Source organism: Xenopus tropicalis, chromosome 4, assembly GCF_000004195.4.
Source record: "Xenopus tropicalis strain Nigerian chromosome 4, UCB_Xtro_10.0, whole genome shotgun sequence".
Classification (NCBI taxonomy): Eukaryota; Metazoa; Chordata; class Amphibia; order Anura; family Pipidae; genus Xenopus; species Xenopus tropicalis.
In genome coordinates, this window is record NC_030680.2 from 4,960,943 (window position 1) to 4,973,935 (window position 12,993).

At 39.8% G+C, this 12,993-nt stretch overlaps 1 protein-coding gene across 1 annotated transcript in view; it reads left to right on the plus strand.

Annotated features, from left to right (window-relative positions):
- nell1 (neural EGFL like 1) overlaps positions 1-12,993 on the plus strand; it is a 383,209-nt gene that overhangs the window by 249,072 nt on the left and 121,144 nt on the right. Inside the window, exon 14 of the mRNA XM_031900696.1 lies at positions 11,781-11,903. Within this exon, the coding sequence (XP_031756556.1) occupies positions 11,781-11,903 (123 nt within the window). The remainder of the gene's footprint in view (positions 1-11,780; positions 11,904-12,993) is intronic.

The following is a 12,993-nucleotide window of genomic DNA, read 5'->3' on the forward strand; positions in this document are numbered from 1 at the left end:
AAATAACCCCAATAGGGCTGTTCTGCCCCAATAAGGGGTAATTATATCTTAGTTGGGATCAAGTACAGGTACTGTTTTATTATTACAGAGAAAAGGGAATCATTTAACCATTAAATAAACCCAATAGGGCTGTTCTGCCCCAATAAGGGGTAATTATGTCTTAGTTGGGATCAAGTACAGGTACTGTTTTATTATTACAGAGAAAAGGGAATCATTTAACCATTAAATAAACCCAATAGGGCTGTTCTGCCCCAATAAGGGGTAATTATATCTTAGTTGGGATCAAGTACAGGTACTGTTTTATTATTACAGAGAAAAGGGAATCATTTAACCATTAAATAAACCCAATAGGGCTGTTCTGCCCCAATAAGGGGTAATTATATCTTAGTTGGGATCAAGTACAGGTACTGTTTTATTATTACAGAGAAAAGGGAATCATTTAACCATTAAATAAACCCAATAGGGCTGTTCTGCCCCAATAAGGGGTAATTATATCTTAGTTGGGATCAAGTACAGGTACTGTTTTATTATTACAGGGAATAAGGAAATCAATTTTAAAAATCTGAATTATTTGATTAAAATGGAGTCTATGGGAGACAGGCTTTCTGTAATTCGGAGCTTTCTGGATATCGGGTTTCTGGATAACAGAATGTAATCATTGCTGTCCAATCTCTTTATAGCACCGGTTTGGGTCTCCAGTCTTGGCTTATAGCTATAGGTAACTACTGTGTAAGCTTTAGCTCTATATAAACCAAAGCTTTTATTCTAGATAGATTATGCTCGATAGCTAGAAGAATAAAAGAAGGTACAGAGAATACCAACCAAATTCATTAGGGGAACAGGACTAGCTTCCAAGGAAATGCAGTTTTTCTCCTATAATCATCATGCGCAAATGTATTAAGCAAAGTTTCCTTGAACATAAACCTAAGTTTAAGCTCAGTATCCTCTGTAATGGGTCAATGTCGTATTTGCTTTAACTGATTAGAGCTGCCCCCCCCCAACCCCCGTTCTGCCTGCCGGTAATTCAACGTGTCGCTCATTTATTTAACTTATACAGAATGGAATGATAAATATCTCGCAGCTATCTCTAGAATTACCCGGTGATACATCTGGTTATGCCAGAAAGTGAACCCAACAGCCATTTGCTAGCTTTGCTGCTAGGATTAATTCAAGGGCATGTAAACACCATTAGCTCTATAAATATAGGGAATATAGAGATTTATGGCTGAGATTCTAGCTATCTGTATAACAGAGCATTCTGTCACAGTGGCACAGATCCTATCTGATCCCCCATTGTAAGCAGCAGTCCTGCCCTGCTTTATGGCTGAGATTCTAGCTATCTGTATAACAGAGCATTCTGTCACAGTGGCACAGATCCTATCTGATCCCCCCATTGTAAGCAGCAGTCCTGCCCTGCTTTATGGCTGAGATTCTAGCTATCTGTATAACAGAGCATTCTGTCACAGTGGCACAGATCCTATCCCCCCCCATTGTAAGCAGCAGTCCTGCCCTGCTTTATGGCTGAGATTCTAGCTATCTGTATAACAGAGCATTCTGTCACAGTGGCACAGATCCTATCTGATCCCCCCCCATTGTAAGCAGCAGTCCTGCCCTGCTTTATGGCTGAGATTCTAGCTATCTGTATAACAGAGCATTCTGTCACAGTGGCACAGACCCTATCTGATCCCCCCATTGTAAGCAGCAGTCCTGCCCTGCTTTATGGCTGAGATTCTAGCTATCTGTATAACAGAGCATTCTGTCACAGTGGCACAGATCCTATCTGATCCCCCCCCCATTGTAAGCAGCAGTCCTGCCCTGCTTTATGGCTGAGATTCTAGCTATCTGTATAACAGAGCATTCTGTCACAGTGGCACAGATCCTATCTGATCCCCCCCATTGTAAGCAGCAGTCCTGCCCTGCTTTATGGCTGAGATTCTAGCTATCTGTATAACAGAGCATTCTGTCACAGTGGCACAGATCCTATCTGATCCCCCCATTGTAAGCAGCAGTCCTGCCCTGCTTTATGGCTGAGATTCTAGCTATCTGTATAACAGAGCATTCTGTCACAGTGGCACAGATCCTATCTGATCCCCCCCCCATTGTAAGCAGCAGTCCTGCCCTGCTTTATGGCTGAGATTCTAGCTATCTGTATAACAGAGCATTCTGTCACAGTGGCACAGATCCTATCTGATCCCCCCCCCATTGTAAGCAGCAGTCCTGCCCTGCTTTATGGCTGAGATTCTAGCTATCTGTATAACAGAGCATTCTGTCACAGTGGCACAGATCCTATCTGATCCCCCCCCATTGTAAGCAGCAGTCCTGCCCTGCTTTATGGCTGAGATTCTAGCTATCTGTATAACAGAGCATTCTGTCACAGTGGCACAGATCCTATCTGATCCCCCCATTGTAAGCAGCAGTCCTGCCCTGCTTTATGGCTGAGATTCTAGCTATCTGTATAACAGAGCATTCTGTCACAGTGGCACAGATCCTATCTGATCCCCCCATTGTAAGCAGCAGTCCTGCCCTGCTTTATGGCTGAGATTCTAGCTATCTGTATAACAGAGCATTCTGTCACAGTGGCACAGATCCTATCTGATCCCCCCCCATTGTAAGCAGCAGTCCTGCCCTGCTTTATGGCTGAGATTCTAGCTATCTGTATAACAGAGCATTCTGTCACAATTGGCTGATATTGGACATGCCGCCATTGTGTTTACATCGTGAGGCAAAGATTCTGGAGCTGTTGTTTTGCTCTCGGAGGAGACTTTCCATGTTCCATTTTCTGTTCCTTGTAATTTGTAGCCCAAGTCGTTGCTAGGAGTCAGGCGCGAGTCATGGTAATAGCTGACAAATTGCTCTGGACACCTAATTTCGCCGGTTACATATCACGGCCTTTATTTCCCGTGGTAAAAAAAAAAAAATGTTCTATTTTGTAAACAATCATTGCGTTTGTACGGTTGGCTGGTTCCTAATATCGATGATACGGGAGCCCGTTGTCATATTTTCCATTTTCTCCCGTAAAAAGCTTAAACAATCTTTTATTTCTGTTCTGAATGTTCTATCAACTTATCCATTTAACATGAGAGCCTGTGATTATGTGTAATTATTAGTCTCACTGAATCCTGTTTTGCCAACTGGGAATTGTGTTTTTGGCAAAGAATCAGCGCTATTGTTCAAACGCGACTCGACTCGTAGCGGAAAAAATATGTGTTTGCATGCGGTCGTGTTCCGCCATAAATGCCTTCAAATGGGGTATATATCATTGAGTGTCATGGTTTCTTGCCCTTGCTTCCAGTTGAGTGTTCCCGCTACTTATTTGGCCCTTTATACTCAAAGGTGCTCCACCTAAGGCTTACTGATCGAGTGTTGGGTGTTCCTCTGGAGTATCTGTTTGTTTGGTTGGTCTTTGAGAGCTTCTGGTCTTCTTCTGACTGTTTATACTTGTTCTTCTCCTCACTAGCTTCTAAACCCATCAGAGTGTTTAGGCTTACTGATCCAGTGTTGGGTGTTCCTCTAGAGTATCTGTTTGTTTGGTTGGTCTTTGAGAGCTTCTGGTCTTCTTCTGACTGTTTATACTTCTTCTTCCCCTCACTAGCTTCTAAACCCATCAGAGTGTTTAGGCTTACTGATCCAGTGTTGGATGTTCCTCTGGAGTATCTGTGGGGTTGTTCTCTGGGAGCTTCTGGTCTTCTTCTGACTGTTTATACTTCTTCTTCTCCTCAGTAGCTTCTAAACCCATCAGAGTGTTTAGGCTTACTGATCGATTGCTGGGTGTTTATTTAGAGTATCCAGGAGCTTCTGGTCTTCTTCTGACTGTTTATACTTCTCCTTACCCTCACTAGTATCTAAACCCATAAGGGTGTTAAAGCTTACTGGTTGATTGTTGGGTGTTCCTCTGGAGTATCTGTGTAGTTGTTCTCTGAGAGCTTCTGGTCTTCTTCTGACTATTTATACTTCTTCTTCTCCTCAGTAGCTTCTAAACCCATCAGAGTGTTTAGGCTTACTGATCGAGTGTTGGGTGTTCCTCTGGAGTATCTGTGGGGTTGTTCTCTGAGAGCTTCTGGTCTTCTTTTGACTGTTTATACTTCTTCTTCTCCTCAGTAGCTTCTAAACCCATAAGGGTGTTAAAGCTTACTGGTTGATTCTTGGATGTTCCTCTGGAGTATCTGTGGGGTTGTTCTCTGGGAGCTTCTGGTCTTCTTCTGACTGTTTATACTTCTTCTTCTCCTCAGTAGCTTCTAAACCCATCAGAGTGTTTAGGCTTACTGGTCGAGTGTTGGGTGTTCCTCTGGAGTATCTGTTTGGTTGGTCTTTAAAAGCTTCAGGTCTTCTTCTGACTGTTTATACTTCTGTGTGGTTGTTCTCTGAGAGTTTCTGGTCTTCTTTTGACTGTTAATACTTCATCTCCTTACTCTCACTCACTTCTAAACCCATCAGAGTCTTTAGGCTTACTGATCGAGTGTTGGGTGTTCCTCTGGAGTATCTGTGTGGTTTGTCTCTAAAAGGTTCAGGTCTTCTTCTGACTGTTCTTCTTCTCCTCAGTAGCTTCTAAACCCATCAGAGAGTTTGGGCTTATGGATCAAGTGTTGGATGTTCCTCTGGAGTATCTGTGTGGTTGTTCTCTGAGAGCTTCTGGTCTTCTTCTTACTGTTTATACTTCTTCTTCCCCTCACTAGTTTCTAACCCCTATCAGAGTGTTTAGGCTTACTGATTGAGTGTTGGGTGTTCCTCTGGAGTATCTGTGTGGTTGTTCTCTAAGAGCTCTTGTTCATCTTCTGACTGGTAATACTTCATCTCCTTACTCTCACTCGGTTCTAAACCCATCACAGTGTTTAGGCTTACTGATCGAGTGTTGGGTGTTCCTCTGGAGTATCTGTTTGGTTGGTCTTTAAAAGCTTCAGGTCTTCTTTCTGACTGTTAATACTTCTTCTTCTCCTCAGTAGCTTCTAAACCCATCAGAGTGTTTAGGCTTACTGGTCCAGTGTTGGGTGTTCCTCTGGAGTATCTGTGTGGTTGTACTATACAAGCTTTTGGTCTTGTTCTGACTGTTTATACTTCATTTTCCCCTCACTAGCTTCTGAACCCATCAGAGTGTTTAGGCTTACTGACCGAGTGTTGGGTGTTTCTCTGGAGTATCTCTGCAGTTGGTCTCTCAGCCTGCTCTTGGGTGTTCCTCTTCTGAATAAGTTCCTATGCCTGATAGCAGGTTCTTCTCTTCTGTATTAATTCCTCAGCCTGCTTTTTGGTGTTCCACTTTTGAGCGAGTTCCTCAGCCTGCTATTGGCCATTCCTCTTCTTAATGAGTTCTTCAGCCTACTTCCAGGTGTTCCTCTTCTGAATGAGCTCCTCAGCCTGTGAGCAGGTACTTTTCTTCTGATTGAATTCCTTTTTTTTAAGTCCCTTTTTCTGAATGAGTTCCTCAGCCTGCTCGCTGTGTTGCTCTTCTGAATGGGTACCCCACTTGCTATTTAGTGTTTCTCATCTGACTGCCCCATTCCATTGATGGTCTCAAAGTTTTTGTGCAGATTTTCTAATTCTGCAAAATCTTGGTTTTTTTTTTTCTAAGGATCTTGGCCTCTTTCGCTTTGCCAAAAAATGATGGAATTTTTGCTGCTGTGAAACCATGAATTTTGTCAGGAAACTACCAGCCAATAACATTCGCTTATCTCTAAAAACAGGGCGGGTTTGATATAATTCGGATTATTATGATATGATTATTATCAGTTTACTTTCATGGCCAATCATGTTTCCAATACTGCGGTACAATTGGCCTGAAGATTGCGAGTAAAAAAAAATTAATTTCCAAAATTGTTGAATTCTTGGCGCTTTCCTTCCCTACATGAGCTGCTTAACCCCTAATTATAAGACTCTTAGCAGTAATAATATCCTGCGGAACCAAGAAATTGCCGCTTATCTCTCCATCCACCAACACTAAGCGCCAGTTTTAAGAGGTTTTTTTTCTGTGATAATGGAACAAAACGAGGTAAAAATGGAGCCAATTTCAGCTCTTTTTCTTGTTTTTGTGCGACTTTTTCATGCTGCCAATTTGAATTCCAATTATTGCAAACAATTTCATGCGCCGAAGGTAGGAAATTGCCTCTATTTACCTCTCTTTTTTACCTCAATCCCTTGTTAAAGTTTTTGTATAAAAAAAAAGGTAACAAATGAGAGCAAATTTTAGGACGTTTAGCGTTGAAATTTGCTATTTTTTTCCTTTTTTCTGTGTGACTTTTTAAATTGTTGGAAACAAATGCCATTTAGAGGCAGAATTATCAAACATCTAGGGACTCATTTACTAACCTTCAATTTTAATTTTAGACCCTATTCAAATTTTTTTGTGAAAAGTCACCAGGAAAAAAAAAAGTCAGGATTTTTGCGGTGACAATTTCGAAAAAAGTTGAATTTTTTTGACGACTTTTATCACAACTTTTCTTTGCGGCTTGTTTTAGTAAATATTAGACATTGGGAAAAAGGAATTTAGTCGACTTTCAAAATAAAAAAAAAAGAGAGAAATTATTGAGTTTTAGTAAATCTGCCCCCTAATTTAACATTTTTCTAATTTGAAAAAAAAAAAAACCTTGAAAATCTCAAATGTGTGTTTATTTATAACAAAAAACCTTGAAAAAACTTGAATGCCGTAAAACCCCATTATTAGTGATGAGCAAATGTGAATTTTTGCATTTTGCCATTGGGGAATTGTTGCGCGCATCTTCCGCGAAAATTTGCAGTGAAAAAATTTGTCGCGCGTCAAACAATTGCATCAAATTGGACGCGGTCGCGTTAAAATAAGGATGACCGTTTGTGGCTTGTTTTTTTTTGTTGTCTGCGTCTTTTTTTGTTATTTCGGGCATTTCTTTTTATTTTTTTGACGCAGCGGTGAATGACAACAAAATAGATGTGGGCAACAAAAAAGTTGCGCGACAAATGCGAATTTTCCTGTCGTTTTGGGAATTTTTCAGCGAAGCAAAATGGGACTGATTCACTACCACCCATTATACGCCATCATCTTTTTTTCGTACCCGTCCGCGTCTATATTGGCAAAATAGACGCATTTGCATCACAAATGACGCAGCACGGATGACAACAAAAAAGACACAGACGACAAAAAAGTTCCGCAACAGACACGCTTCGCAGATTTTTTGCCGTTTTGCGAATTTTCCTGTCGTTCTGGGAATTTTGCTGCGAAGCCCAACAGGACAGATTCAATCATCATTACCAACCATTATACTCCATCGTATTTTTTTTGTACCCGACCGCGTCTATTTTTTGCTATTTTATGGCAAAAAATGATAACAAAAAAGGGTTGGATGAAAAAAAAGTTGCGCACTCCCTCATCATTTTAAACAAAAGGCAAGTTTTCGAAAACAGACACGTTTCGCAGATTTTTTGCCGTTTTGCGAATTTTCCTGTCGTTCCGGGAATTTTGCTGCGAAGCGCAATGGGACAGATTCAATCATCACTACCAACCATTATACTCCATCGTCTTTTTCTTTACCCGATCGCGTCTATTTTTTGCTATTTTATGCCAAAAAACAATAACAAAAAGAGGCGGAAGAAAAAAAAGTGCACGCGCCTCGGACAAAAGCAGGCGTCAAAAACAGATGCTGGCAACAAACACGTTTTCATGGCTTTTTTACCATTTCGTGAATTTTCCAGTCATTTCGCTGATTTTTCGCCAAAGCAAAACGGGACACTACCCATTATACTCCCTCAACATTTTAAATGAGCAGCAAGTTTTTGAAAACAGACAAGTTTCGCCCTTTTTTTGCCATTTTGCAAATTTTCCTGTCGTTCCAGGAATTATACTCCATCATCTTTTTTTTTTGTACCCGACCGCGTACGACAAAAAAGTCTCTTTTTTTGACGCGGCACGGAGGACAACAAAAAAAACACAGGCGACAAAAAAAAGATGCCGCCAACAAAAAGATTGTGCAATGAACATGTTTTCACGGCTTTTTTACTGTTTCGTGAATTTTCTTGTTATTTTGTGAATTTTTTGTCGAAGCAAAACGGGACACTACCCATTAAACTCCATCATCATTTGATGATAACAAAAAAGGGATGGATGAAAAAAAAGTTGCGCACTCCCTCATCATTTTAAACAAAAGGCAAGTTTTTGAAAACAGACACGTTTCGCAGATTTTTTGCCGTTTTGCGAATTTTCCTGTCGTTCCGGGAATTTTGCTGCGAAGCGCAATGGGACAGATTCATTCATCACTACCAACCATTATACTCCATCATCTTTTTTTTTACCCGATCACGTCTATTTTTTGCTATTTTATGCCAAAAAACAATAACAAAAAGAGGCGGACGAAAAAAAAGTTGTGCACGCGCCTCTTTTTTTTTTGACGCGCCACGGACAAAAGCAGGCGTCAAAAACAGATGCGGGCAACAAACATGTTTTCATGGCTTTTTTACCATTTTGTGAATTTTCCTGTCATTTCGCTGATTTTTCGCCAAAGCAAAACGGGACACTACCCATTATACTCCCTCAACATTTTAAACGAGCAGCAAGTTTTTGAAAACAGACACGTTTCGCCGTTTTTTTGCCATTTTGCAAATTTTCCTGTCGTTCCAGGAATTATACTCCATCATCTTTTTTTTTTGTACCCGACCGCGTCTATTTTTTGCTATTTTATGCGTCAAAAACAAAAAGGACACGTACGACAAAAAAGTCTCTTTTTTTGACGCGGCACGGAGGACAACAAAAAAGACACAGGCAACAAAAAAAAGATGCCGGCAACAAAAAGATTGTGCAATGAACATGTTTTCACGGCTTTTTTACTGTTTCGTGAATTTTCTTGTTATTTTGTGAATTTTTTGTCGAAGCAAAACGGGACACTACCCATTAAACTCCATCATCATTTGAAACAAGAGGCAAGTTTTCATTTTTTCATCTTCAAAAATCAGATTGAAAAACGAAATGGCTTGAATTTGAAATTGAAGTTTTACACAAACTCACCGGCTTTATGATGCCAAATTTTTGGATTTGAGTTTTCAAAAGTTTTTTTTGCCCTTAATAAATCCCCCAAAATTCAGATTTTAGAAACTCAATTTAAAAAATTTGATTTGAATTCCCATTATTGGAAACAACTGGCACTTTTATACGTCGCTAAACAAACTTTGCATTTTATGGTTTCATAAACCGAGGTAGCGAAACGCGCCGGGGCACTCCGAGCCTTTTTATTGGGCACTTTATCAGTTGGCAGTTGCGCGTCGTAACCTTGCGAGGACGTTGCCTACGAGAGAATTTCAGAATTTTTCCACCCAAAATAAAAAATATCTAATAATTGTGTTTTTTATGATCGGGGGAAGGGAATTATATGGGACTCATTTCCGCGCTGAAAAGGGCGATTACGAAAAATTATGTTGTGGTTTTTTTTTTCCCTTTTCAGTCAATAAAAGTCGCCTGTGAATAAAAGAACTTTGCTGATATTTCTTGTTATTGTGGCCGTTTGGGTAAATAGATATAATTCAGCAGAAATAAATGAGGCCATTTTGCTTTAGTGCCGCCGAGCTGACGTGGGGGGGGGGGCGGGATGGAGACGCATTAGCCCGACGCCGGGCGCCATAAAGCCGTTGATGAACACTAAACAGCGGAATAGTCCAAATGCCATTAATGGGGGGCAGCGCCGGGGGTTTTATTTATCTCAGATTGTCAACATTCTAATTACTCAGAACAAGTTTACGGCACGTGATATTTCTCTTTAACTTTCTCCCGCGATGAGGCGGCCAATTATCTGGGAGAGAGCTGTAAAAGCGGAAAATTCGAAGAAAATTATATCCCACTAATTTGCCCTTTCGCTCCTGAAACAGAACTGATTGGCCTCCTTTTACTGTCAATAAAGAGAATCAATAGTTTATGATACACAACAAGGCTATATGTCTGTCTAATCTATCTATCTATCTATCTATCTATCTATCATCTATCTATCTATCTATCATCTATCTATCTATCTATCTATCTATCTATCTATCTATCATCTATCTATCTATCTATCATCTATCTATCTATCTATCTATGATCTATCTATCTATCTATCTATTTATCTATCTATCTATCTATCTATCTATCTATCTATCTATCTATCTGTCTATCTCTCTATCTATCATCTATCTATCATCTATCTATCTATCTATCTATCATCTATCTATCTATCTATCTGTCTATCTGTCTATCTATCATCTATCTATCTATCTGTCTGTCTATCTATCTATCTATCTATCTATCATCTATCTATCAATCAATCTATCTATCTATCTATCATCTATCTATCTATCATCTATCTATCTATCATCTATCTATCTATCTATCTATCATCTATCTATCTATCTATCTATCTATCTGTCTATCTGTCTATCTATCATCTATCTATCTATCTATGTATCTATCTATCTATCTATCTATCTATCTATCTATCATCTATCTATCTATCTATCATCTATCTATCTATCTATCTATGATCTATCTATCTATCTATCTATTTATCTATCTATCTATCTATCTATCTGTCTATCTCTCTATCTATCATCTATCTATCATCTATCTATCTATCTATCTATCTATCTATCATCTATCTATCTATCTATCTGTCTATCTGTCTATCTATCATCTATCTATCTATCTGTCTGTCTATCTATCTATCTATCTATCTATCATCTATCTATCAATCAATCTATCTATCTATCTATCATCTATCTATCTATCATCTATCTATCTATCATCTATCTATCTATCTATCTATCAATCATCTATCTATCTATCTATCTATCTATCTATCTATCTATCTATCTGTCTATCTGTCTATCTATCATCTATCTATCTATCTATGTATCTATCTATCTATCTATCTATCTATCATCTATCTATCTATCTGTCTGTCTATCTATCTATCTATCTATCTATCATCTATCTATCAATCAATCTATCTATCTATCTATCATCTATCTATCTATCATCTATCTATCTATCATCTATCTATCTATCTATCTATCTATCTATCTATGTATCTATCTATCTATCTATCTATCTATCTATCTATTTATCTATCTCTTTATCCACCGTCTATCTATCTATCTATCTATCTATCTGATATCTGTCTTTCATATATTATCTATTATCTATCTATTCATTATCTATCTCTCTATCATCTATCTATCTATCTATCTATCTACAGTATCTATCTATCTATCTATCTATCTATCTGATATCTATCTATTTATCTATCTATCTATCTATCTATTATCTATCTATCTATCTATCATCTGTTTATTTAATCATCTATCTGATATCTATCTTCCATATATTATTTACCATCTATCTATCTGTCTATCTATCTATCTGTCTATCTATCCATCTATCTGTCTGTCTGTCTATCTATCTATCTATCTATCTATCTATCTATCTGTCTATCCATCTATCTATCTATCTTTCATATATTATCTATCTATCTATCTATTTATCTATCTATCTATCTATCTATCTATCTATCTATCTATTTATCTATCTATCTATCTATCTATTTTAAAGTGCACAAATGGTGTATTTTTTGCTAATTGCACCTTATCCCAATGCAATTTGGGGCAATTCTAGGCCCCCGACAATGCAGGGCAAATAGCCGTTGTAGCTCTCTGTATGTGCCGCGGGCATTAGGCGCACGGGGGGGGGGGGCAGACAGCGGGTACCTGTGCCGTCTCCGGCTCCATATAAAGTGCAGCTCGGTTGGTAACGGGGAAGGTCTGGGAGACTTTATAACCTTCATCTCTGTCTCTTGTCCCTGCAGAACATGATGAATGCGGCGAAGGTGAGAGCAGCTGTGACGAGAATGCCATCTGCGCCAACTCCGTGCGAGGGCACAGCTGCACCTGTAAGCCGGGGTATGTCGGGAACGGCACCGTCTGCCGGGGTAAGTCTCTCCCTGAGCTGCACCTTGCTCTGCTTATTGCCCTCTCACTGGAACTGCCCATTTATAACCACTCCCAGGCCACACCCCATTATGTACAGCCACGCCCTGAGCTACCGGCTATTGTACTAGCCACTAGCAGCATAGGGATTCCCCTGTACTAAGCACAATTCAGCAGGAACAGCCCCCTAAGTTTGCCCATAGCCTGTACAGAGAGATACCATAAAACTATGGCACATAGGGATTCCCCTGTACTAAGCACAATTCAGCAGGAACAGCCCCCTAAGTTTGCCCATAGCCTGTACAGAGAGATATCATAAAACTATGGCACATAGGGATTCCCCTGTACTAAGCACAATTCAGCAGGAACAGCCCCCTAAGTTTGCTCATAGCCTGTACAGAGAGATACCATAAAACTATGGCACATAGGGATTCCCCTGTACTAAGCACAATTCAGCAGGAACAGCCCCCTAAGTTTGCCCATAGCCTGTACAGAGAGATACCATAAAACTATGGAACATAGGGATTCCCCTGTACTAAGCACAATTCAGCAGGAACAGCCCCCTAAGTTTGCCCATAGCCTGTACAGAGAGATACCATAAAACTATGGCACATAGGGATTCCCCTGTACTAAGCACAATTCAGCAGGAACAGCCCCCTAAGTTTGCCCATAGCCTGTACAGAGAGATACCATAAAACTATGGCACATAGGGATTCCCCTGTACTAAGCACAATTCAGCAGGAACAGCCCCCTAAGTTTGCCCATAGCCTGTACAGAGAGATACCATAAAACTATGGCACATAGGGATTCCCCTGTACTAAGCACAATTCAGCAGGAACAGCCCCCTAAGTTTGCTCATAGCCTGTACAGAGAGATACCATAAAACTATGGCACATAGGGATTCCCCTGTACTAAGCACAATTCAGCAGGAACAGCCCCCTACATTTTCCCTGTATGGAGGTGCCAGGAATCATTGCTTTATAGTGAGACAATTGTGCAGAGTGTTTGGGTGAGACACAGAGATACACAATTCACTTAAAGCCAATGCCGAGCAGGGAAAACACCATTTACAAACCCAGCACTTAATCCCCT